The sequence below is a fragment of the Cervus elaphus genome, chromosome 29 (genome assembly GCF_910594005.1).
Source record: "Cervus elaphus chromosome 29, mCerEla1.1, whole genome shotgun sequence".
Taxonomy (NCBI): Eukaryota; Metazoa; Chordata; class Mammalia; order Artiodactyla; family Cervidae; genus Cervus; species Cervus elaphus.
In genome coordinates this window covers 36,611,731-36,639,409 of record NC_057843.1, presented here as the reverse complement: position 1 = coordinate 36,639,409, position 27,679 = coordinate 36,611,731, and the positions used below count along the sequence as shown (strand labels likewise).

Sequence of the window (27,679 nt, the reverse complement as noted above, 5' to 3'; positions counted from 1 at the left end):
GGTCAGCCACCCTGATTCCAAGGCTGCTGCTTATCAATTATGTCGTTTTTCTTTAGCATCTCTTCAGAAGGAAACACTTCGAATAATCATTCTCTGTTGATTTAAAACATCTTTCTATTAATCTTAACCTCTCTGTGCCCTGAGAAAATACAGTGTACCTTTTGTATTTTAATATTGACACCATGTAAATCTCTCTCAATATGCGATAAAGACAGGAGCTCTTGAATACAACTTTGCATTGATTTTTTTAGACCTACATAATTTCTTAGCTCTAATTGGAAATGATCTAAATTCACAATGGTCCAGTTATTATTTTTCAGTTTATCCGTTTTGAGTGAACTTTGTCCATGAAGCTCTGTTTCTAAATTTTTCTCTTGAGAAATAATTGAATTTCATTTTAAGCATTGGAGCGAAGTAACTGATAATATTTTGGCTTTAACACCCTGATTCAGTATGGCATGAAGTGTTGCAGTATTTATATTTTACTAAGCACTTAAGTATGATTCTTTGGATTTTGTGGCTGGAATGGTTGCATTTGGGAAGTACACTTAGACTTGTCTTCTTAGGAATCAATCTCATATTGTCAGTTTTAGGTTCCAGAGGAGCACTGAACCTCCTTTTGTATGGAAGCTTTTAAGAACCTAATGGGAATCTTAGTAGTGCGGCTGAAGTCAAATGATATTTCAATGCTGGCTTTTATTTCACTAACTCTGATTACTGACTATTTCCTGGGATTTTCTGTCTTAAACATTGTTTGTGAAAGTAAGGCTTATTCATCATGAATACAGAAGACTCCAGTAGCATATTTTTCTTGAGATATATGTTTATACAACAAATGTAATTGTTTCATTTAATTATATTTCCTTTAGTGATTGTTGCTTTGAAAATCTTACAGGTAAGAAGAGGGTACCTGAAACACCTTATATTTATTTTCATAAGGTGTGTGTCAGAATCGTATGCAGTAGTTCTATTTTTTAAAGAAAAAAAATAAAAATTAAAGATTGAAAAGAGCACCTATTGATGGGTAAATGGATAAAAACACACACGAACACATTCACACATGCACACATATGTACAGTGATTATTCAGCCATTAAAAAAAGAAGGAAATTCTCTTGTTTTGTTACAATTTGGGTGAACCTGGAGGGTGTTAAACTAAGTGGAGTAAGCAGAAAAAAACAAATACTGTATGCTTTCATTTACATGTGGAAGAAAAAAAAAACAAAAGCAAAGCAACAACAACAAAAATACAAACCTGAACTCATAGATACAGATCATAGATTGCTAATTGCCGTGGGCTGGAGGAATGAGGGAAATGAGTGAAGGTGTCAAAGAGTACACACTTCAGTTACAAATACATTCTGAGGGTGTAAGTACAGCATGGTGACAATAGTTAACAGTGCTTTAATAGATACTTTCGGAGAAGACAATGGCACCCCACTCCAGTACTCTTGCCTGGAAAATCCCATGGACAGAGGAGCCTGGTGGGCTGCAGTCCATGGGGTTGCTAAGAGTCAGACATGACTGAGCGACTTCACTTTCACTTTTCACTTTCATGCATTGGAGAAGGAAATGGCAACCCGCTCAAGTGTTCTTGCCTGGAGAATCCCAGGGATGGGGGAGCCTGGTGGGCTGCCGTCTATGGGGTCGCACAGAGTCGGACACGACTGAAGTGACTTAGCAGCAGCAGCAGCAGCAGCAGTAGATACTTGAAAGTTGCCAAGAAAGTAGATCTTAAATGTTCTCACCACACACACACACACACACACACACACACAAAGGTATTTAATGTGAGGTGATGGAAGTGTTAACTAACCTTATTATGGTGATGATTTCTCAATATAGAGATATATCATGTTATCACATTGTACAACTTAAACTTATACAATAAGTCAATTATATATCAATAAAACAGGAAAAAAGAGGGAAACTATAATAGTAACTATATCATATAAGTAAGTATCAATTATTTACATTTTTGAAGTAAAGACATCATAAGGTTTATTTCAGCAAATCCAGGCCATAAATAAATGAATAATTAGCTAACTAACTGAAGTCATACATTAACAGGTAGTTGGGCTTGGTAGTTGCCGATGTGCACAAGGCTGGAATCAGTGTTCACAGACCAGCTGTCTTTTTATTTATCAGTTCTAAGGAGTGGAAGTCACTGTGGGCCAAAGTGCCCTGCTAGCTTTTCAGTAACTGAAGACCAGAACTTCGTCTCATTTTTCTATAATATTCCTAATACCTGGTGTAGTGTTGGATCATTTCTGAACTTATAGAGCCTTAATCTGTGACCTTTAGTATTCTCACCATTTCCAGATGTCTTGGTTTAGTCCTCAGTGTATTTGATTTTGCTACTTTTTTTTTTTTACTTTATCCACTTATATCAATTAAAATGAAAAACAAAAGTCTTAATTGTATGTAGTAGAGAAAGAGATGACTTACAAATTTTGAATTACACCCTAACTTGGATTCTAGAATCCTGGCTCTGTGCCCAAATTCAAGTGAAATGAAATGAAACAGTTAAGAAGTTCCCCAAATACCTGTCTTTTGTGACATAAGGTTATAGCTCTCATAGTTATAATTAAATATCATTGCTCTGTGCCTGTTTGTCTTATTTCAGTACTGCTCAGATAAATAGACAGACCTGTGTGAAAGCTGTACCTGCATTTATGTAATAAATGTTAAGCTTATAACCCAGCTTTATTAGAATATTTTATTTTCAGCTCTGTTTTGTTTCTAGCTCTTTTGTGCCTATGTGATTCATTTTGGAGCAGTTTGTTCTCCTTCATTATAGTAACACTTTAGAGCATATTCTAAACATTACCGAGTTCTGTTTTTAGGTGTTGAATGTCAACACTCTGATTCTGGAATGTGTTTCTAGTTATTTTGAGTCTTAATTTGTATCTAATTACTTTTGACCTAAATTACTAGAGTTTATGTCTAATCTGTTTATCAGTTTCCCTTTTATAATAACTAAGTTACTGCTAATTAAGAACATAATGTTCGCACTGTAAAAATGCTGACTATGTATTGCTTTCTTTCAAGTTTTACCGCCCCCCCCCGCCATTTTCTTTTTTATTCCTACTTTGAAAAATTGTTTTTAATTCTGAGTATTTCTGTGAAATACCTGAACTCTGTGTTAGAGCTTCACTTCTAATTATGAAGGAGGATGTTAGTTAAATGTATGGATTGAACTGATAACCTGAATACTTTTAGTATTTAGTAATAAATTATGTGCTTAATACTCTGTAGAGTATTAAGAGGTAGTATGCTAATAATCACAGAAGGATTTTCTATGCTATCTTCTAAAGGACTTATATTATTGAATTCTAAAGAACAAAACATAAGCAGGTTAAGAGGTTAAACTTTAGGGATAGTGTAGCTCTTTGATGGTTGTTTCTCTCCAGGAAATTTGGATGTTTCTTTTGAGCTAGGGGGAGTGTGAGGTTTTGTTTCAGTGGTGTAAATGGGAGTGGAAATTGCATGGGAAGATTGGTAATTTATATCATGGAAAGCTGTGTCATACTCAGATTTATGACTACAAATCATGAGTTGTCAATCTTCTGTCCATGGTAGCTTTAAGCCGGTGCTGTAGTTTTTCAATGTTAGTGAAAACTTCCAGTGTCTTTTGTGCTATGTCTTACTAGGGAGCTTTTTAAATTACCTTATATAATTCTTGCAGGGCAAGGCAGGGTAGACATAGTAACTCATATACCTGTAATCTAAAATCTTAATTAGAGGAAGATTTAAAAGCAATGTAACGAGAAGGTTCGATTAGAGACGACTATCTAAGGCCTCTTCTGACCCTGAAATCCTTTGATTCTGTGTTGGTTTGTATTTCATTTTGCTTTAATTAGTTTTCCTTAAGAATTGGGCACCTTCATGAAATCTAAATTTATTTCTGTACTTCTTAACCTAGTCAGAGGTGATGAGTTACAGGAAAGTACAGGAGTAAAAGTGACATTGGTAACTATTGGCTGGATCAGCGTAATTTTTATATGCTCAAGGAAACTTTCATTTTTTTAAAAACGTGACTTCAAAGCCTTACTGTAACTTTATCTGGATTATGCAATATGCATTATCTTCTGGATAATGCATATTATGCATTATGCATTATCTTCTGGATTTCTTTTTGTTTCAATATACCCCTTTACTCGTAATTTAGAAGAATTTGTTTAAATATTTTTATTTGAATGTAATATAGCAGAATACACAGTTGCATGTTATATTTTTGAATAGTTACTGTCGTGCTATGAAAAGGTAGATTTTGAAATGAAAAAGTTAAAAAAAACACTTAAAAAATTCTGTATAATGTAATAGTAAACTAGGTTGCTGTTGTTGTTTAGTCATTTAGTCACGTCCAACTCTTTGCAACCCCATATAATTAGGGCTTCACTATCTAGGATGTACTCTGGGCTTCCCTGTCCTTCAGTGTCTCCTGGCGTTTGCTCAAACTCATGTCCATTGAGTCAGTGATGTCATCCAACCATCTCATCCTCTGTCACCTCCTTCTCCTCCTGCCCTCAATCCTTCCCAGCATCAGGGTCTTTTTCAGTGAGTTAGCTCTTTGCATCAGGTGGCTAAGGTACTGGAACTTCAGGTTCAGCATCAGCCCTTCCAATGAATATTCGATAATATCCTTTAGCATGGGCTGGTTTGATCTCCTTGCTGTCCAAAGGACTTTCAAGAGTCTTCTCCAACACCACAGTTCAAAAGCATCAGTTCTTTGGTGCTCAGTTTTCTTTATGGTCTAACTCTTAACTCCGTACATGACCAATGGAAAAACCATAGCTTTGACTACATGGACTTTTGTCATGCAATCTTGACTCCAGCTTGTGCTTCATCCAGCCCAGAATTTTGCTCGATGTACTCTGCATATAAATTAAATAAGCAGGTGACAATATACAGCCTTGACGTACTCCTTTCCCAATTTTGAACCAGTCTTTTGTACCATGTCTGGTTCTAACTATTGCTTCTTGATCTGTATACAGATTTCTCAGGAGACAGGTAAGGTGGTCTGTTATACCTATCTCTTTAAGAATTTTCCATAGATTATTGTAATCCACACAGTCAAAAGCTTTACTGTAGTCAGTGAAGCAGAAGTAGATGTTTTTCTGAAATTCCCTTACTTTTTCTGTGATCCAATGGATGTTGGTAATTTGATCTCTGGTTCCTCTGCCTTTTCTAAATCAAGCTTGTACATCTGGAAGTTCTTGGTTCACATCCTGTTGAAGCCTAGCTTGAAGGATTTTGAGCATTACCTTGATAACATGTGAAATGACCTCTATTGTACGGCAGACTGAACATTCTTTGGTCTTGCCCTTCTTGGGATTGGAATGAAATCTGACCTTTTCCAGTGCTATGGTCGCTGCTGAGTTTCCAAATTTGCTGGCACATTGAGTGCAGCACTTCAGCAGCATCATTTTTTAGGATTTGAAATAGCTCATCTGGCATTCACTAGCTTTGTTCGTGGCAGTGCTTCCTAAGGCTCACTTGACTTCACCCACCAGGACGTCTGGCTCTAGGTGAGTGATCACACCATCATGGTTATCCGGGTCATGAAGACCTCCTTGTACAGTATTTCTGTGTATTCTTGTCACACATTTATTATTTAAGAGCATTTATTATTCTCTGTACAATAACAAAGTTGCATTATATATTATAACAAGCATAGATAGCATTATGCTTTTTTTTCTTCAAAATTGTTTTAAGAAATCAAAAAGTAAATATATAAGTTTTCACCTTGGTCACATATCTATTCTCTTTATTTTGCTTATTTATTTGTTTTTTTAATAAACTAAAAGATATGAGCAAACTGTACCTTGATGGTCATTTGGTATTAGCATTTTCTTTCCTCTTACAAAGAATGGAATATGCAATTACAGTGATTAAAAACATTTTAGTGTCTGTTTATTTATTCTTATTGCTTGATTGTAAATAAGTGGCATCTATAGATTGAGTAATGGTTGCCATTCATGCCCTCCAAGGCTTAGACATTGTTTTGACTTTTGAAAGAAAGTGAAGTGTTTTCTCTTTATGAGTCATAATCACAAAGTTAAAATGTGGAAGTACCTGAGGTAGTGGTCTTTAAACCACCCACTCCCATAATGTTACTAAAGCTTGTGAACTAAAAAAGTCTGTTTCACTTGTTCAAAAGGATTTATTTATCTGAGCTCTTAATCTTGGAATATACCATAGTCTTAAATCTCAACTATTAAGGCTCAGGTAAAAATGATTAACTTCTTGGAAAGTTGGTAACTCATCTTTGGGACCCATGAAGTCCCCCTGTTAAATCTGAAGGCAGTACTTTCTTTTCTCTTTCTGACATGGGAGTTCTCTTAGGGTAGTGATCATTAAAGAAAATATATGTAGTTGAGAATTATCTTACCATATTCCATAATACAACCATTATTTCTCCTCTCCAACTCCTTAGATAAGATTAGTGTTAATAGGAACTTAACCTGGCAGTCCAGTGATTGACTCCATGCTCCCAATGCAGGGAACATGGGTTCAATCCCTGGTTGGGGAACTAAGATCCCACATGCCACATAGCACTGCCAAAAAAAGAAAAAACGGTGGTACTGATAATAGATATTAGAATTGCCAATCATTTGGCTCTTAGAAATCTTGTGTTTAAAAAAAAAAATAGTTCCATTTAAAAATTTTTGACTTACAAATTCAGAATAGTTGTTGATTTAAATGTAATCTACTCTAAGTAGCAAAGATACTAGCTTCCAACTTTCCTAGCTTCCAAAAAATTTCATGCTGACAGAGACTATACATTTCTTCATCTATCTCAGAAGTCTCATTTTACAGACACTAAGCCAGGGGTTTGAGAGAGTAAGTCCTTTGTCCAGGCTCTCCATTCTGTATGGTAAGAGAGTCCAGACTCATGGTGGTACTCATGCCTCTAGATTCCCAGGCCCAGAACCTTTTTTGTTTTTCCTCAGTTGCTTGTTTTTAGAGTGGAAAGAAGGCTGAGTAACTGACCTAATTTTGAACCATGTATTTGAATGATTTCAATTTGTTTACTTTGAAAATAAAGTCAACACTAATAGTGTATTTATTTGGTCATATACTTAGTATGGAATAATTAGTGTTACTGGGCAGTTGAGCAGAGAAGTGCCCTTACTTTTTCATATCGACTCTGGTTTCTGCCTGGAGGACATTTTCCAGAGTTGAATGATCTCCTGGATCTAGTTTCCCAACTGACAACCGAGTTGACATTTTTCTTTAACAAAGAGCTCTGAAGTAGCTTTGTAGATTGGAGCCACTGATTTTTAGATCGTATTGGCTTTATGGCCTTGAGAGGTCATGGCAACACTCCTGCACCCTGTGATGTGTTTTATGCTTTTTTTATTTTTATTTTTTCATTTCATGGACTACTGTCAAGGCCACGTGGTGAGAGGCTGTCTTTGATCCTTACACATAATAAAAACAGTGAAGTAAAGAAAAGAAAAAGAAAAGGAAGACCATGTTCTTGTTAGAGACCATGGCTCTGTGTAGCCAAGTGTTTGCTTGTGAGGTATCTCTGGAAGCTGCTGGCCAGACCACATCTCACATTCAAGCTAACATGTTTGAGTTCAGAATCACCTTCTGCCTCTGAGGGAGGCAGATTATTCTGAACAGCTGCAGACTTAAACCTTGGCGCACAAAGGCCAGAGTGGTAATAATTACTTTACTTTAACGAAACAGAACAGCACATTGGAGGATATCAATTTTCTTGACAACCTAGTTATGATGTGGAGGCTTTTCTGTTGCTGCTGCTGCTGCTAAGTCGCTTCAGTCGTGTCCAACTCTGTGCAAGCCCATAGACGGCAGCCCACCAGGCTCCTCCATCCCCAGGATTCTCCAGGCAAGAATACTGGAGTGGGTTGCCATTTCCTTCTCCAATGCATGCATGCTAAGTCGCTGCAGTCATGTCCGACTCTGTGTTACGGACTGCTTATAGGCTAAAACAGTAACAATCTTTTTTTTCCCCCTCCTGTTCATTCTTCTCCCTTTTGCTCAGTCGACACCGTCCCTCCCTACCAACCCTCCCCACCCCCCAACCCTGCTGGTACTTCAGAGAAAGAAAGAGAAGTCTACATAGCTTATTGTAACTGGAACTATATTCATAAATAGCTTCTTGATTGAGAACAAATGCCTCATTAATCTTAAGTGCTTCAACCAGAGAGCACAAGTGAAGTCAAGAAGAATAATGACTGACATTATGGGGAGCATAGCATACTGTTCTGCACACCAGGATGTGCGTGCCCCGAGGTCACTGGGCTGCACGGTGCGTCTCCTTAGCAATGAGGAAAGAGATCCTCAGGAAGCGTGGAGTGGGAAAAATGCCTTGCACGCATTTCTCATGAATGGCAAAAACTAGTCCAGTGTCAGGATGAAGGAATCATGTATTTTGCTATTTGTTACTGAAAGTCATGGTGGGAAGAAAGAATAAACCAGCTGGATTTTTACTTGAAAGCCAAGTGTTGTATAATTTTAAGTACTTTGCTCAGGATCCTGGAAATACTATTATGTACATACTGTGAAGTTCCACGTAGGTTACTTTGGCCAGTCTTAAATTATCGGAGTACTTCTTCCTAACATGGCATCATTGTGTGCCTGGTCTTCTATCAGATAGGTGCTCTGCAAACTTCAAGGTAATATTTACACTGCGGTAAGGAATGGCATCAGAAAGAAAAAGGGTGGAAGGGGTGTAATTTGAAACATAGAGTATGATATCCTGTTCTTCCATAATTGTCCTTTTGTATAAATGGCTATATGCTTGTATTTTAATAGTTAAAGTGTGGTGAGATCCCTGTCACCTCCCAGCATGTCCACATCCTAATCCCTGGGTCCTATATGTTACATTGCATGAAAAGGGTATTTTTCTGTTTACCTGGGTGCATGCATTGTAGTCAGAAGGGTCCTGTAACTGAGGAAGAGGGGGACAGAAAAGGGCAGAGTGATGCAATGTGAGATGTGCTTGACCTGCTCTGGCTGGCTTTGGGGGCAGAGGAGGAGGGCCAAGGACCAGGCACACAAGCTCCCCTTAAAGCTGGAGAGGGCAAAGAAATGGATTCTCCCCGAGAGCTTCCAGAAAGGAGTGACCTGGCTGACACCTTGATTTTAGCCCAGTGAGACCCAGTTTGGAATTCTGACCTACTGAACTTTGTGTTGTTATAAGTCATTGCGTTTGAGGTAGTTTGTTATTGCAGGAATAGAGGACTAAAGGGTGTATAATTCAAATTCAAATTTAAACTCAAATTCACCCTGTTCTGACAACCTTTTGAAACACTTAACTGTTTGGCATTCCACTAGGTATGTTTTATTTTCAGTGTCAGCTTTCTCTGACTACCTTCTGTGTCTCTAGCCCACACCCTCTGGTTCTGGGCCTCCAGCAATCCTTTCACCTCACTGTGACAACGCGATTCAGTGAAGCTCCCAGCTTTCCACAGTCTCTTCCCCCATCTTGTCGTTACTCCCGTTTAAGCCACTGTGTTTCTTTGTACATACTCTCAGCTCCCTTGCCTCTCTCTGACGTTGTTACTCTACCTTGGCACACCTCCACCCTGGCAAATCCAGCTCTACTCCATGCCCGCACCCCGTAGCTGAATGGCTGTGGAGAAACACCCATTGTGCAGGTTGCTCTTGCTTTCAGTTGCAATTGGAGGTAGGTCTTCACTGGTGTGGATAATTCATGTTGCATTCTCATCATCCATTCTCTCTACCCCTCTCTTGGCTGACTGGTTCATATCTTCATATTTCCCCCATCCTCACCCTCACCTCATCAAGTCTTTCCATATTCACAGAGAAATGGGAAGACAGCAGTAGAGACCTTAAGGTTTCAACCTGCTTCATATCTATAATATCTCTGCTTCTCTCTAACACCATCCCCTCTTTTATACACAGGATCATCATTCCAGTAATTCATCCCTTTCTCGCCCACATCTCTTTTCCAGATGATTCTCAGTATCATCCACACAAGCTGTTATTTCTTCCATCTTCAAGTAAACCAAAAAACCCTCTCTTTCTTCCTGCTAGCTCTACCCTATTTCTCCATGCCTCTGTAAATATAGTAAAACTACTGAAAGGCTTATCTTTATTCACTCTCTCCACTTCTTCTCCCCCACTTCTTTCTTAAATTTATTTCAGTCATAGGTTTTGCCCTGTGTTTCCTTCAACACTTCTGTTGACCACTGCTTCCTGTTTGAAGCAGTCTTCAGTTGACCTGTAGGATTCTGCCCTCCTGCTTTTTGTCTTCACTGGCCACTTCCTCTCACTCCCCAGAGTTCAAAATGTGGGCTTCTTTTCCATACTAATCCATCTGGTCATCTCATCCCATCTCATAGTTGCTTTAATAGTTGTAAACAGCATCTAGTCATTGGTGGCTTGGACATTCCTATGTCCATCTCAGTCTCATCTACATGGCCTGCTTTATGACAGCATCTCCTGTTACATGTCCATCAGCTCAAATTCACCCTGTCCTGAACTGAATTCCAAATCTTCTATAGCCTTCCTTATTTCCAGGCCTTCTAGCTGCTGAGGCCAAAAACTTGATAGAGTTAGACTTGATGCTTTCTTTTTCTCATACTCCACATCTGTCTGAAAGTAAATCCTATCTTGTTTACTTCTAAAATGAATCTTGAATCCTGGCCACTTCTTAGTCACCTCAGCTGACATAATGCAAACTTAATCTACTCATTAACTCTTTCCTGGATATGGTGGTAATCTGCTAGCTTCTCTTCTCACTTCTACCGTTGAACCACTATTGTCTACTGTCAACACAGCAATTGGGATTTAACATGTAAGTTAGCATTTAACATATTAACATTTAACAGTTAACATGTAAGTCAGGTTATGTCCTTGGTGTACTCAGACTGTCCAGTGGCTTCAAGCTATCGCCTTTTTTCAAGGCCTATGAAGCTTTATGAAGGGCTTCCTAGGTGGTGCAATGGTAAAGAATTCGCCTGCCAGTGCAGAAGATGCAAGAGACGCGGATTCAATCCCTGAGTCAGAAAGATCCCCTGGAGGAGGAAATGACAACCTGCTGCACTATTTTTGCCTGGAAAATTCCATGGACAGAGGAGCCTGGCAGGCTACAGTTCATGGGATCACAGAGTCAGATATGACTGAGCGACTGAGCACCATGTAGCTTTATCAGATTTTCTTCCTGTTACTTACTGACAACCTTTCCTATTAGAAAAGGCCATCTGCTGCCAACACCTTCCATAGAGAACTCCATGGCCCACTCTCATGATGCTTAACATCCTCTACCATATAAATGATCTACTGATTTAGTGTGTCTGCTCTTCCAGCCAGAGTGTATCTTTCATAGCTTTTGCCCAGTGTCTAGGACATAACATGGTGATTAACCAATATTTGCTGATTACGTTTTCACTTATAATACAAATTAGGTGTGAGCATCTAAGTTAGGGAACTCATTTGCTTATATAAAATTCATTGGAGCCTGTGAAATTTCCTTTCAGAAGATTACTGCAAGGAAGTTTTTCATTTATTCAATTTCCTAATCACTCAGAATTCATGCCAGCCCTGTCCTAACATGAGATTCCAACCTCTCTCCAACCCTGATAAATGAGCCCCATCTTCCGAAATGGTTCTTCCATGTTTTGTTGATCAGCATTTTGTAAGCTAGTTTTCCGTTAATGTGATTAATTACTCTTTGTTTTCCCAGCTTAGACAGCCCTGTTTTATGGTTTTGCACTTCTGTTATGAACATGTCAGATAAATAAGGGTGTGGGGAGGTACTTCAACCTTGTAATTTTTCTATAGCACTGAAAATTGGCTTTAGTGTCACTTACGGATATGTCAGCTAAAATGAGAGTTCCTTACGAGGCAGCTTGAGAATGTTTGTATTGGCATTTCTTTAACTGATGTTTTATAGAAGAGCCGTTGGAACATGATTTCCCTCTAGGACAAATAATGAACGATTGTGATAGTCATATTCTAACAGTGCCCTTCCCACCATTGTTGTTAATGTTGTGTCAGCACTTTGATTATAAACACTCTTTTTCATGGTTTAATAACTGAACTGTACAGAAACCACTCCATGTTGTAAATTGATGTACTCTCTGTTCATCTCAGTGGTGATTTTTTTTATGAAACCAAAATTTGAAAGTACCTTGGTATTGCTAAAAGGGAATTTTGTGAATGGTATTAAGTGAGGGACAAGGATCTAAGCAGGAAAGGTGCAACATCAGAGTATGATCTGAAGTTATACTTTTTCATCCAGCTTTTAACTGCTGTGGGGTGGGGTACACAACAGGATCGCTGCTTCAGTGCTGTGCTTGGGAGGCAGGAGGAGCAGCCACTATTGGAGTAAAATGTAACAGAAATTTCAGCATTTTTTAGTTTTGCTTTAGGAAACATTAGTTGACTAGCACTATATCTGTATCTTTATAACAGTGAGTCATTTTACAATGGGTGTTATTGTTCCTAGAAAAGCCATGCTCCTAAACATTAGATAAAACAGGGCTGGCAATGAGCATTCACTTTGGAGTTGCATTTATTTATTTTGTTCTGCAAGGCTAAACAATTTTAGTCTCTTTCCAGGTTAGGTTGCAAAGAAGTTCGGGTACACTAAAAGACTAGCAGAAATCATAGATGCCCATTTAAAATATTCATTTAAGTAAAAAAAAATGTAAGGAATTTTAAATTACATATTTGATGGAAAAAGTTTTAATTTCTTTGTGTGTCTGTGGGTTTTCTTTTTCTTCTTTTTTTTAAATGTAAAAGTAGTAAGTATTGTTAGGAAAGTTTCCCATTCCCATCACTCTCAAATTCTCAAATCTCACTTAATAGAAAACTACCCATACTCTTTGTCATTCAGCCTTTCAGACATTTTCTGTGCATAAACTAATATTGTATTTTGTTGTTCTTGAGAGACCCAAATGGTGTCACACTTTATTTAATATCTTAGTGTTTTCATTTAATATTACATTGTATAATTTTTAATAACTAATTGTTGGATTTGCCATATGTTGTTCATCACTTTTAAATTTTAAACCTGAAGCTAATTAAAAAATTCAGACATTACAAATAAATCTTAAGTAACTTACCATTCCAGCTTCTCCCAGAGGCAACTGTTTTCTCTATTATGAACAGAAATGAAGTAATAGTCATTGTACATTCCTACTTCTGCATAGATATAACTGTTCACCTGAGGTAGATTCCAAGAAGGTAGCTTGCTTGTTGTAATTTATGTGCATTTAAAATTTTGATTGATAATGCCAGATTATTGTCCAAAGCCACTGTTACAACTCACATACCCCCAAAACTATAGATTTCCTGATTTAAAAATCTGAGGCCAGTGCTCATTATTTCATTTTTCATTTCCTTTATTCTTGAAATTGGGTATCTTTTGTGTATTGGCAGTGAAGATTCTTTGAATCTTTTGCCTGTTTTTCAAAAGTGTATATTTTTAAAAATTATTTTTTTGATAATAATCTTTGTTTTATATTGGAAATTTTTAAATTGTTTTATGTATATTTAGTATTTTATCCTTTAGAATTTAAAAACTTTGATACAGTCAAAATTTATCTCTTCTACCTGCCTTTTGTTTTTTTAAATGTTATGTTAACAAGCCATTTATCCTAAATTCATCAATATTTTTGCCACATTTTACTAGTTCTGTTTTTGAGTATAAGTCTGTAAATCAATTTATTTTATACTAACCCATTTTAGGTGTTCTTCATTCCTTCCTGCCACTCCTGATTCAGCCTGGTGTCATTTTCCTTCATTTGGAAGATTTTTTTTTTTTAGAAGTTGTATAGTGTGGGTTCTTAGGAGACAAATTCTCTTAGATTTTTGTCTCTATGAGATTATTTTTAAAGGATATTTTCCCTGGAAATAGAATTCTAGTTTGCCAGTTTTTTTCTTTCAATATTTTATGGATATTGTTTCATTGCCATTTGCTGCCAATGTTTCTGGTTGGATTTCAGATGGAATTCATATACTTGTTTATTGAATATGTCTTTTTTTTCTTCTACTTTTAAGATATGTTCTTCATATTTGGTTTTCAGAGTTTTGACTGTTAAGTATTTAGGTATGTTTCCTTTGTATTCATCTGCTTGCAGTTTGCTAGGCATCTTGATTCTGTGGATGTCTTTTATCAGCTTTGGAAAGTTCTCTGCCATTATCTCTACAAGTACATATATTTTTTCATCTATTATCATTTCCCTCTTCTTCTTGGAATCAAGTTATGAGTAAATTGAATAGGTTTTTTTTTTCTCTTTGTTGCTGCTGTTTAGTTGCTAAGTTGTATCTGACTCTTTTTCAACCCCATCCAATAATTCTAATATCTTGTTTGTCTTGCTTCTGATTTTATTGATTACTTTCTTGATCATGTTATATTTTCTTGCCTTTAGTATAGCTTGTACTCTTTTTGATTGTGTGGTGAACATTTTGTCTGTAGTGAATGAAGTTAATATTATTTCCAGAAAGAGGGTGCCCCTTTGTCAGGTTTTTAGAGTAGAGGTGAAGTCAACCTGATTATACTTGAGTAGGGTCTGAGCTGTATTCTAGCTTTCGTTTGATTCAGCCCACTCTGATGTCAGGTGTTTGGGGGGTGGGATCAGGACCTTGCTTTCAACAGTGTCTGTTTTCTGGGCACTATAAGGACTCTAGTATTTGTCTGGTTTCCACAGCTGGGTTGGCATCTTTTAAAAATATGGGAGATTTCTCTTTGGTTTAGAGCAGCTGCCTGGATTTGGGGTTATGGGAGAGTTTTCTTTTCTCTCCAGTTCTTCTTCTTGGAATTCTCTAGGCCAGAATACTGGATTGAGTAGCCTTTCCCTTCTGCAGGGGATCTTCCCAACCCAGGGATTGAACCCAGGTCTCCTGCATTGTAGGCATATTCTTTCCCAGCTGAACAACAAGGGAAGCCCAAGAATACTGGAGTGGGTAGCCTATCCCTTCTCCAGTGGATCTTGCCGACCCAGGAATTGAACCTGGGTTTCTTGCATTGCAAGCGGATTCTTTACCAACTGAGCTATCAGGGAAGCCCTAGTTCAAATTAATTTGCAAATGAATGACTTGACAGGTTGACATCTTTGTGTTTCTACCAGACCAGCTTGTTTGACCTATGTGAGGAACAGTGAGTCAAAAAAAGAAAAATGGTGTAACTGGACATGATTTTACTCTTTCCTAGTTATTTTTTCCAAATTAAGTGAATTAAACAGAAACCATGGTATCATATAATATCATGTAGATCAAAATAGCTTTACTTGGCCTCAGATTTTTTTGTCCTTTACTAAGAAATATGATTTCTACTCAAGCAGATCATGGCAAAAATAACTCTATGTCGAATCACTCACTGTTTCTTAACTCCATGTTAAGTCACTGAAGCCTGAAGTTTTCTTTCCTTAGTACTCCCACCAGTATGTGAACATGGTCTTTGCAGTTTTGTGATGCTTTGATGATTTTCAGGATTTTCGCTCTGCCTGTTTTGCCATATTTTCTCGTTTATTTAACAAATTCTTATGGAGGGTGCTTTCTCTATTGGGTGTCGTTATAAAGAGTCACCTAACAAATTTCTGCCAGCACTCACTGAGCTAACAGTTTAGTGAGGACAGCAGAAGGAATTCAATAAATAGTGAACAAGAGTAACAAGAGGGAAGTGACTGAGCAGGGAATTAGGAGACCCCTCCTTGAGGAATCAGCATTTACTTTGAAATGCCAAGGGTGTGTTCAGTTTAGAGGGAAACTCATGGAAGGTGGGATTTACAGAATTTAATTGATTAAGTCTCAGATGAGAGGAAGATTATATCTTCTAGCCTGAGCTAGAATGGCTGGTTGTTGCCACTGCTGGGAAGCTGAAGGAGTACAGACTTGGGAAGAAGACATGAGTTCAGTCCTGCACATGTGTTTGAGCTTCCTGTGGACTGTCAGACATGACAGAAATTAAATGTTTGAGTCAGTGACCTGGGAATCAAGGTAGTGGATCAGATGCCCAGCAAACAGGTATGGAGAGGAGTGAATAGGCCCTACTACAGAAATTACAGTGTTTAAGGAGCATGAAAGAGATACCTGTAAAAGAAAGCTAAGGATCAACTTGAGATGGGGGACAATGAGGAGAGTGTCCGGTCATAGAAACCACGGGAAGAAACTGTTTCAGGCATAATCAATTATGTTGAATGCTGCCAAGAGGTTAGGTGAACCAAGGCCTTTGAATTGTCCATTGATTTTGTGAGCGGGAGGTACCAAAAGAACAAGTTTCATGTTGTGGCAGGTGAGAGTCTTCTCAACTCCACTTAACATCTTGAGTCTACAGGTTCCACTTTACAGGATGTTCCTCCTGTTGTAGGCGTGCTGTGTAGCACGTGTACCTGTTCATGATCCTAATCAGGTATATGGAGCAGCCTCCATGCTGCTTTGCTGTTTTTAACTCTGCCAGTCATCCCTTTAGGCTTCTTCTCACTACTAGTTTCATTAATCAGATAGCTAATTCTCTCAGTGTCTGTTCTCCTCACAGTCTACAACTCTCCTTTCCCACATTCCCACTTCATACTCACATCTTTTTATATTGAATGAAAGTATCTGACCTTGTGTTTTGTTTTTATTTTCATTCTCTCTCTGTAGAAAGTGTGTTAAGTTACTGGAAAAATACTGAAAGTTAAAAACATTTTATGAAATAGTTACTGAATAATTTGGATGTTATTGAATAATTAAAATTATTCTATTTTTCATTTTCAATATTTTGACTGTAAAATTTTCCTTTTATTGTGTGTTTCATCAAAACCAGTTCTTTGAAAGGCCCCTGGAATATGGCTTTGCACTAGAGAATGTTCTCCATCACGTTCTTGAGCTGGGTTTGTGATGGATTCAAATGGATGGCCACAGGGCAGCTTTTGCTACTGTGAAGCTTTAATAATCACCAGGGAAATTTCAAATCAATGTGTAGAGACTTCCCAGACAAATAAAACCATCGAACATTTCTGGTATTTTCTTTTTTTTTTTTTGCTCCCTATTAAGAGTTCTATAGATATGTTGATTCTCCTCAGTAGTTTTGGTGTTATTCTCAGAAAAATAAATGCTGCAGAGTTTGACACCCCATTATTATTAGATAAGTTAGAGGGATATAATCTTCACAGGCTTGGGCAAAGCTGTCAAAATCATTTAAAGGAGATCACCTGGGAGAATAGATAAAGAAATTTTATATAGACAGCTTGAAGGAAAAAAAAAAACAAACACCAAATAACCTGTAACTATTGAAAAAAAGATACTAGTGCAGTAAACTGGGAGTATAAGCTTGAGGTTGAAAATAAAAAAGTTGCTTAGATATTTAGTTAAAAATTCTAGGTCAACAGAAGGCATTGCATTACTTTTTGGCCATGTTTTCTTATGGAGTTTTTCATAAAATTGTAATGAGAAGTGATAAATATATCTTTATTATGTAAAGGGAGTCATCTTGGAGTGAAAAGTATATGCCAATCTAAGACACATAAAAATGCCAAAAATAGAGGGCTTTCCCTGGTAGCTCAGTGTAAAGAATCCACCTCCCAATTCAGGTGACACAGGTTCGATCCCTGGTCCAGGAAGATCCCACATGACACAGAGCAGTTAAGTCCATGTGCCGTGACTGTTGAGCCTGTGTGCTGGAGCCCAGTAGCTGCAACTACGGAGCCCATGTGCAGTAACTCCTGAAGCCAGCATGCCCTAGACCCGTGTTCTGCAACAAGAGAAGCCACAGCAATAAGTCCATGCACCACAACTAGAGAGTAGCCCTAGCTTGCCACAATAGAGACCCAATGCAGCCAAAGATAAGTAAATAAATACAATTATTTTTTTAAAGTGCCAAAAATATAAAGTTAATGTGGGGAAGATAAAGGAATACATTTTATGGCACTGTTTTCTGTTTTTCTGGAAAGCCTGCATTTATCAGAATAATTTTTCCAGCACTATTTGCCAACAGAAAGACCCAAGTGATACTTCTGTAAAGAGTGTTCTTATAAAGAGCTTCCTGCTTATCCCTGTATTAGAACAAAGCCTGCCACGACTCTGCTTTTTAGCCATCCCGTGTACAGGAATGGATTCCCAGAACTCAAGGGAACTGAGTTGTATGTGTGTGCCTCTGTTGTAGAGTTCTAGTACCTACCTCTCCACACACCAGTTTCTGGTGTCACAGGTTCACCCAGCAATGGCGTTCTTGGTGCTAGGATAATGCCAATTCCCTCCAGGAGATAACACACACCCAGAACACTGTCGGGTGTCTCTCACCTTCCCATCTCTCTTTTTCCTCTCCCTTCTTGAACTATTAAGAGATAGTCCTTCATGAAGTTACTGATAGTTTTAATTTTAAAATAAAAAACTAGACTGTATGGGGATAATAGTGCTGACTTTTATTACATGGCTCTAATAATTGTGTGACATTTGTTTCTGCCCTAGGAGTGCTGTCTCTGCAATTTAAGAGGGGGTGCGCTTAAGGAAACTAAGAACAATAAGTAAGTAGTGCGTTACTTGTGTGGAATTTCATCATTTCCTTCTCCTCTGTTGAGTGTTGAACCTCTGGGTTTATAGTGTGCTTTGCCTCTCATTGTTGTACATGTTTGTTCCACAGCTTTGTTTTTATTAATAAGTTAAAATGTTTGGTCTTTTTTAAAAATAATTTTTAATTGGAGGATAATTGCTTTACAATGCTGTGTTGGTTTCTGCCATAAAACAGCATAAATCAACCATAAGTATACATATGTCCCCTTCTCCTTGAACCTCCCTCCCACCCTGTTCCACAGCTCTTGCCGTTCAGGTGCAAGGTGGAGATTTTGTACGTGTTTCCAGAAACCATTACTGACAGCACACGCACCTCCGCCGGGTGAAGGTGTTCTCAGGCTGCTGCTGTTCTGTCTTTGACGTCATAAAGAGTAACGCCTCTTTCACTAACAGAGTTTGAAGGCAGCCCATATTCTCGTGCCATTGGAATTCTTGTTTTTAATTTGATGAATGCTGTTGTTGTAATAAAAGCAGAATATGCCTGAAAACAATGAAATCTGTTATCTTCAGATAAATAAAATCAATTATAATCATAGCATTAGAACAAAACCATTTACTTTTAACACCAGTAAATTAACAAGAAAGTGTATATTCTAAAATAGAAACATAGGGAGAAAAGATTGATTTTACAGTTTAAAGGGGACAGTTGGAAAATATGAAGAGACTCATAAGTGAACAAAAAAGATGGGTAATGTTTCTATGGCAGTAGCTGAAATGTATTTTTGCATGAATTTTATCTTTATGACCCAGTTTAATCATTTAAGATGGGGCCAAAGCAAATTATAGGTTCCTATAAAATAGAAACTTGTAGAAATGATTTAGGTGTAGGTTGTATTATGGCACTTGAGAGCCACATCCAGCCGCAAGATATGTTTTATTTGACTGACACCATTTTTTAATTTAATTCAGATTTTAAAAGTTGAGAGTTATATAAAAATCCAAATTTTCATCTTTACTTGATAAATGATTGTGCATCTCTATATGACAATAACCAGTCAGTATGAGAACCTGGCTTAAAGAAAGTAGGCATTCTCTAGGTTACCATGATTTACCAGTATATGTTTATTTGGTTTCATCCTGCCTGGCCCGATGGACACTGCAGTTGAGACTCCTGGAGTAATATAATGTAATGTCATGTAATCATGTGCATGCACACATGTTTCTGATTGTTTATAAGGGAGAATAAAGACATTTATCATTTCTGTGTTGGTAAAGTTTAGTCTAAGAGACTGGGTATTTGCTTGATTTTGGATGTTCATCTCTTAGTCTTAGTTAATGTGATTGACACTATGCTAAAAACTATTGACTGGTTCTGGGACTGTTACATGAGTGGTGCAGACTGCCAGATGACTTAGGCGGTTCCTGTAAAGATGGAGGTGATAAGGACTTCTCTTTCTTCCCCTGGACTAGGACAAAAAGAAGTAATGTTTGCTATAAATTATAGTGTTTATTTAGATATGAAGGAGTGCCCTGTTGGGGTTGATACTTATTCTCTCTCCTGGTGGTCTTTAAAGGCAGGATGGAGTCTTATGTTATTTGAGTGAAATAACATGCTTTGACTTAAAAATAAGCTGACAAATTTGATAATTCTTTCAAAATCTCTTTAAACCACGAGTCTTTATGTTTGTATGAGGCATAAGATTTATGAGAAACTTAATAGTGTTAATGAGGACGTTGTCATTTTTCTGGAGTGATTCAGAATTTGAAAGGAGATACACAAGATTTTTGAGTAACTTCTGGGAGTTGGTGATGGACAGGGAAGCCTGGTGTTCTGCTGTCCATGGGGTCTCAAAGAGTCAGACATGACTGAGCAACTGAACTGAACTGAGCACAAGAGTTTTAGAAGGAAACCAGGGAACAAGTTAAATTTCATTTCCCCTTATCTCTTGGTTCCTTTGATTATAGCAGGATTGCAATAAGAAACAATTTAATGAAAGACTTAATCTGCATTAATTCTTCTAGAGAATTTTTGCTATTTGTTCTGGTTTGCTTCATGACATCAGAATTATGTAAAAAGATTATATGGTATACTCATTTCATTTTCATACCTTTTATTAATTGAACTAATCTTTTGCCACATATTAATTATCTTAAGTATATTAAACACCTCTATAGTTCAGTGTCAAGTGAAGTAGCAGACGTGCATCTCAGTATTTTTCAGGTCATATGTAGAAACATACAAATACAATGATAGTATTCATTGGTCTTCATCTAGTTCTTCATGTCACTGTGGTGGGCAGGTGTGGCACTGAATCTATCCAGGTATCATCCAATAGCTTTAAAATTCAGAGTCTGTTTGTGATGGACATAGGTGCTCTGGGCTTGCTTTCCCATCTGTGTGTTTCCCATGCATGTGAATTGTCACCTCCTGGTGGAAGTACAGGCTGTGTTAAGTTTAGGGAACTTTTGTTTACGTTTCTGTCTCCTTTCCTGTAGGTGGGCCCACGTCATGTGCGCCGTTGCAGTCCCAGAAGTCCGGTTTACTAATGTCCCAGAAAGGACCCAGATAGATGTAGGCAGAATACCTTTACAGAGGTTAAAATTGGTGAGTGCCAATACTTTTTTTTTTCCCTCATAAATTAGTGTTAATTTCAAGTTCTGAATATATCTATTCATGCACATACTTTTTTCTTAGTTTCTTTGAATTATTCTACATTTTTTATCCTTTTAGCCTAAATTACTTATCTGTACGTATTCTTTTTCTGTTGTGTTGTAAGTGTGCATATAGCTTTCTACGACTTATGTCTTCAGTGAGGCAAAGGAATACTGCATTTCATGAATTTATGTGACTTTTCAATCTCAAGGTGATCACTGAAGTTTGTTAGTAACTGACCCGAGCTATCCAAATATCTCTGTTTTAATTGCTTAGTCTTTCTCTCTCTTGCCTGTCTTTGGTTGGCCTTGACTTAGAAAAATGAGTCTAACTTGATTTCATCATCTCTTCACCAAGAAACTTGCAGAGAAATTGATTATTCCTGAGGGATTTTCTCACCAACAGATAAAGTTCATTTAAATTGTCCAACTCTCTGGCTGGTTATCTTCTCATTGTTTCTCTTTGTTAGATTGTTTTTTTTTTTTTCTTTTTTTCATGAAAAGGTAAGCCTTTAATGTCCTCAACACTAAAGTTATCTTGGAGTTCTGTTAAACTGTGAGCTAACAGGTTACTAGTTCAGGCTCTTAATATTTCATATTTAATGAGAATTTTTCCTAAAGGTGAATTGCATGACTTTAAAATGCTGAAGCACGTCTTACAAGTGGACTTAATACCCTGCAATTTCTTTAGTCCTTGTTATTTCTAACTTGGGGTCTTTCCACTATTTCAGACACTGAGCTGTAACTCTCCACCTGAGTGTTTCTTTGTTATTAGTAGTCTCTCCCCCACTGGTTAGCAGGGTGTTTTGTCTCTGGACTTCTGTCTCAGGAACTTAGAATCTATTCTCCTGTCTTTCAGTGAACACTGTTATTTTTCATTATAGCTCCATTAAGAATTTCACATAGCTAGAAAATATGTGGCCCTTTCTAGGCCCGATGATTGCTGTTGGCAGATATGAGATCATCTGCCAACATGATCAGAGTGTGGTAATGGAAGTTTTGAGAATGAGATGGAAATAACTGGGCATTTAAATGGCCCTTTAAAGCTCATGGTGACTATCAGAAGAGAGTAAGGTTGTTCAGCTCATGAACTTCCAAAGGAAAATGTTTGCAACCTTATATCTTGATCACCAGTTTAAAAAGAAAAACTAACCTTGACATGAAGAGAGAGGCAGAAGTAGTGTCTTCTGTGACTGTGCAGACTGCTGTTTCTACTTGATTTCAAGAAATCTCATATGTAGCCTTTTTTTGTCCTCTCTTTTGTCTTACTGTGCTGATACTTATAAACAAAGTATCAAAGTGCAGTTTGAGTGCAAACATTTTAACACCTCAAAGGTTGAAAAATTGGTACAGAAAAAAGAAGAAATACAATAAATCCTGTATCACATTACATTTTATGTGCAAACTGCTTTTCGTCTATTGCTTTTTACTTATATAAACTTGTTTTCATTATTCAGTTGATACATAGTCTATCTGTGGATATTGTTTGGGTCTTTATGATTAGAACAGAATGCATTAGTTTTGTCCATTAAAAATTATAAAAAAATATTTTTCATTGGGGGAAAAACAACCTACCAATAAGAAAGAAATAAACAAAAAAATGGCCAGAATTAGGATTGTAAGGCAGGTTATAAAGAAAAATGTTGAGTTCATTACATACTACAAAACGTAATGCTTAGTGTGACAAATACTAACAAATGTCTTACAGTTTAATTTTTTTCTGATTTACAAGTAATACGTATTTGTAGAAATCCCAACACTACACTACATTTAACACCCACCTTTGGGTCTCTCTCCTAAAGATGGTTTCTGTTATCAGTTTAATGCCCCTTGGAGTAAGTGGCCACTGCCCCTGGTGCTTCCCTTTAAGGACCTATGTACTGGCTACTCTTGTCTACAGGTTGTCCTTAGTGATCTGTTGTCACCAATACCAGTCTCAGAGGGGTGTAATGGAACAACAGGGAGGGCCAGCATGGATCATTTCAGTGCCGGTCAAGAAACTGTATCTAGAAATCTGAAATCTGATGATGGCCTCCAAAAATGGCAAAGGTTGCCACCTTGATTGTGTATGTTGCATATTCTTTTGAAGTTTAATTAATCTAATAAATGTACATCCAGCTAGAAGTAAGAGCAGTATTTTCATGTAGTATTTCATCTCGGCTGACCTAAGTCTAGATGGAGTATTTTACTATGTCTGTTTAGTGAATGTATGTGTGTCTGCTACTGTCAGTTTCACTTTTTTTCTGGAGCTGTAGCCAGCCCTTTTCTGGATGCTAGATTGTTCATCTGCCTTCTTATTCACACAGATGAGGGGTTGGGGATAGGAATTAGATGTTGGCGTCAGTGTATTTCACCAAACAGTTATTACCTGACCTTACCAAATACTTAGTGTATATTTTTGAGTAAGACTTTGTTCCTTTCTTCCAGCATCTCATAGTCTAGACTGGGCTTTTTTGGCTTTGGCTCTGTTGATCTTTTTGGTAAGTTAGTTGTTGTGAACGGCTGTCATGTGTATCATAGATCGCAGCATCCCTGACCAAACAGGTGAAGCCAAAAGGTATAAACTTCTAGTTATAAGGTAAATAAGCACTGTGGATGTAATGGGCAGCATCATGACTATAGCTGAGACTGCTGTATATTGTGGGAAAGTTCCTAAGGGAGTAAATCCTGTGAGTTCTCATCACAGGAATAATTTTTTTCCCTTCTTAAATTTCTTTTTGTTGTATCTATATGAGAAGGTGGATGTTAGCTAGACATACTGTGATATTCATTCACAGTATATGTAAGTCAGGCCATCATGCACGATGCTGTAAACTTACACAGTGAGGTATGCCAGTTACTTCTCAACAAAACTAGAAAGAAAGTAAGCAATGCCAGATATATCCTCGGAGGTAAAATCACCCCCATATGAGAACCCCCTGGTCCATAGAGGACATACACATGATGAGAAAATTTTTGCCATTTTCAGAAAGATAATATCTTTGTTGAAAGAAGTGGCAGTCTTGACAGAATGGAAATTCTTAATTGCTTTTAAAAAAGCATCCCTAGAGTTTGGTTTTTTTTTTTTTTTTGCTGATTATTTGAATTTCTTATTTGTGAATAACACAATAACATTTGGCAACCTATATATATATTTGCTACTGTACAATTATTAATTTTATGATCCAATTTAGTATTTTAACATTACCTGTTCTTAAAGACAGAGAAGGATATGGCAACCCACTCCAGTATTCTTGCCTAGGGAATCCATGGACAGAGGAGCCTGGTGGGCTGCTGTCTGTAGGGTTGCACAAAGTTGGACACAACTGGAGTGACTTAGCATGCATGCACTGGAGAAGGAAATGGCAACCCACTCCAGTATTCTTGCCTGGAGAATCCCAGGGACAGAGGAGCCTGGTGGGCTACCGTCTGTGGGGTCACACGGAGTCGGACACGACTGAAGAGACTTAGCAGCAGCAGCAGCAGTTCTTATAGAAATTGAGCAACCTTGATTACTTCCCCCCCCAAACTTTAAACTTTTTATTTTGAACTGGGTTATAGCCAGTTAACAATGTTGTGATTGTTATTGCTGTTCAGTCTCCAAGTCATGTCCAGCTCTTTGTGACCCCATGGTCTGCAGCATGCCTGGCTTCTCTGTCCTTCACTGTCTCCCGGAGTTTGCTCAAACTCATGTCCATTGAGTCTTATCCTCTGTCACCATCTTATCCTCTGTCACCCCTTAATTTCTTGTCACCCTCCTCTTCTCCTGCTTGCAATCTTCCCCAGCATCAAGGTATTTTCCAGTGAGTTGGCTCTTTGGAAATGAGTCATCCAGCCCAGCATTTCACATGATATACTCTGCATAGAAGTTAAATAAGCAGAGTAACAGTATATAACCTTGATGTACCCCTTTCCCAATTTTGAATAAGTTTGTTATTCCATGTCTGGTTCTAACTGTTGCTTCTTAATACAGGTTTCTCAGGAGACCAGTAAGGTGGTCTGGTATTCCCGTTTCTTTAAGAATTTTCCACATTTTCTTGTGATCTGCACAGTCAAAGGCTTTAGTATAGTCAATGAAACAGAAATAGATGTTTTTCTGGAATCCTCTTGCTTTTTCTATGATCCAACTAATGTTGGTAATTTAATCTCTGGTTCCTCTGCATTTTCTAAATTTAGGTTGTACATCTGGTGTTTCTCAGTTTGTGTACTGTTGAAGCCTAGCTTGAAGGATGTTGAGCATTACCTTGCTAGCATGTGACATGAGAGCAAATTGTACAGTAGTTTGAACACTCTTTGCCATTGCCTTTCTTTGGGATTGGAATGAAAACTGACCTTTTCCAGTCCTGTGGCCACTGCTGAATTTTCCAAATTTGCTGGCATATTGAGTGCAGCATTTTATTTTATTTATTTATTTTTTAATTGCATTTTATTTTAAACCAAGTTAAACTTTAATTTTTTTAGGATCATATTTTTGATTACCTATTATTGATCATTATGTTACTTTCTTTCTTTTTTTTTTTTATTAACTGGAGGCTAATTACTTCACAACATTTCAGTGGGTTTTGTCGTACATTAACATGAATCAGCCATGGAGTTACATGTATTCCCCATCCCGATCCCCCCTCCCACCTCCCTCTCCACCCGATTCCTCTGGGTCTTCCCAGTGCACCAGGCCCGAGCACTTGTCTCATGCATCCCACCTGGGCTGGTGATCTGTTTCACCGTAGATAATATACATGCTGTTCTTTCGAAAGATCCCACCCTCACCTTCTCCCACAGAGTTCAAAAGTCTGTTCTGTACTTCTGTGTCTCTTTTTCTGTTTTGCATATAGGGTTATCATTACCATCTTTCTAAATTCCATATATATGTGTTAGTATGCTGTAATGTTCTTTATCTTTCTGGCTTACTTCACTCTGTATAATGGGCTCCAGTTTCATCCATCTCATTAAAACTGATTCAAATGAATTCTTTTTAACGGCTGAGTAATATTCCATGGTGTATATGTACCACAGCTTCCTTATCCATTGAGTGCAGCATTTTAACAGCATCATCTTTTACACTTTGAAATAGCTCAGCTGGAATTCCATCATCTCCACTAGCTTTGTTTGTAGTAATGTTTCCTAAGGCCCACTTGACTTCACACTTCAGGATGTCTGGCTCTAGGTGAGCGACCATACCATCGTGGTTATCTGGGTCATTTCACGTGAACAGTGAAGGGACTCAGCCATAAACACACATGTATCCATTCTCTCCCAAATCTCCCTTCCATCCAGGCTAGCACATAACATTGAGCAGAGTCCCATGTGCTATGTATTAGGTCCTTGTTGGTCATCCATTTTAAATATAACAGTGAGAACAACCTTGATTACTAATCAAGTATCATAGAGATTAAAATTTTGTGATATGTGTATGTGCACACATATGGTAGGTACTGAATAAATATTCATGAACTGAATAAAAAGGCAGCAAAATTTTACTTACTCTCTGTGCTCTGACATAAAATTGTTGTGGCTGAAGGATCTGATCAGACAATATGAAATGACTTGTCCTTTATTTTTTTTTTTTTAAAGAAAAATTCTTTAAAAGTCATGGTGCTAAATTCATACACATCTTTTCCACATGCTGCTTTAAACAAGGCACTGGTTACCTTATCTGCATCAGTGGGTACATATGATTAGGCCACAGAGCCTAGCAGTAATTGGAGAGTCTCTGAATACCCATGGAGCACTTTTCCTGTTGTCTGAGAGTTCTGATCTTGGAACCTCTGGTCAGCTGGGGATTGAAACCTAGGGTGACCTGACTGAAGCAGTGGCAAGGGAACGCTGAGCCTCTCTCCAGTGCCCACTAGGTGGTGCTGCTGTTCCAGTTTCTTATCCAGTTGCCGTTAAATCACCTTGTTGAGAAAGCGACTAATCAGAGCCTGGCCCAGTTTTAGAGGGGGGTGTGTAGGTGTGTCTGTGTATGTGTCTTTGTGTGTGTGTGGGAGAGACAGATAGACAAACAGACAGAGATGTGATGCATGCTGGGGTGCTCTCACCCAAGGAGGGCTCTTGCTGACAGCAGGGCAGAAAAACTGCTGCCTGCTGTGCATTCAAAGTGCTGAATTCCAGAGGGCGGTTTTTAGTTTTCAGGTTTTCATTTAGCCATATAAAAAGAGCTGCTCTTCCCTTGGGGCAAGTTAGTGTTTTTCTGTATCAGTAATAAGCAACACTAGTAAGGGCTAGTAACTCTAAGAGGCTTAAAGAACAGTTTATGGCAAACGAGTTTAAAATGTCTTGTGAAGTATGAAAGCTCTATATAAAAAATGCTTATTGTTAGTAGTAGTCTTTTTAGAATATGGAATATTGGAGTTTATGCAGAGATATTTGAATATTTTGGTAATATTGTTGTTAGCCTTTTATTTATTCATAGATTCAACTTGTGGTTTTTGAAATACTCCTCTGTACAATTATTTGTGTAGGAAGATTCTTGTAGAGGATGTAAGAAAGGATTTGTTTGCTAGAGCAGATTTTTCCTTTTATAATCACTGTTAAAAAAAGGAGACAACGAATGGAAAACAACTCTTTCAGTGCTCTTCAGTGGATTATGTTGATCCTAAAATAGTGCATGT

General features: G+C 37.7%; 1 protein-coding gene across 3 annotated transcripts in view; it reads left to right on the top strand.

Moving 5' to 3' along the window:
• KDM4C (lysine demethylase 4C) overlaps window positions 1-27,679 on the top strand; it is a 402,052-nt gene that overhangs the window by 250,255 nt on the left and 124,118 nt on the right. For all 3 annotated transcript variants that reach the window (XM_043891189.1, XM_043891188.1, XM_043891190.1), the window contains 2 exons: window positions 18,396-18,451; window positions 20,934-21,042. In XM_043891189.1, the coding sequence (XP_043747124.1) occupies window positions 18,396-18,451; window positions 20,934-21,042 (165 nt within the window). The remainder of the gene's footprint in view (window positions 1-18,395; window positions 18,452-20,933; window positions 21,043-27,679) is intronic.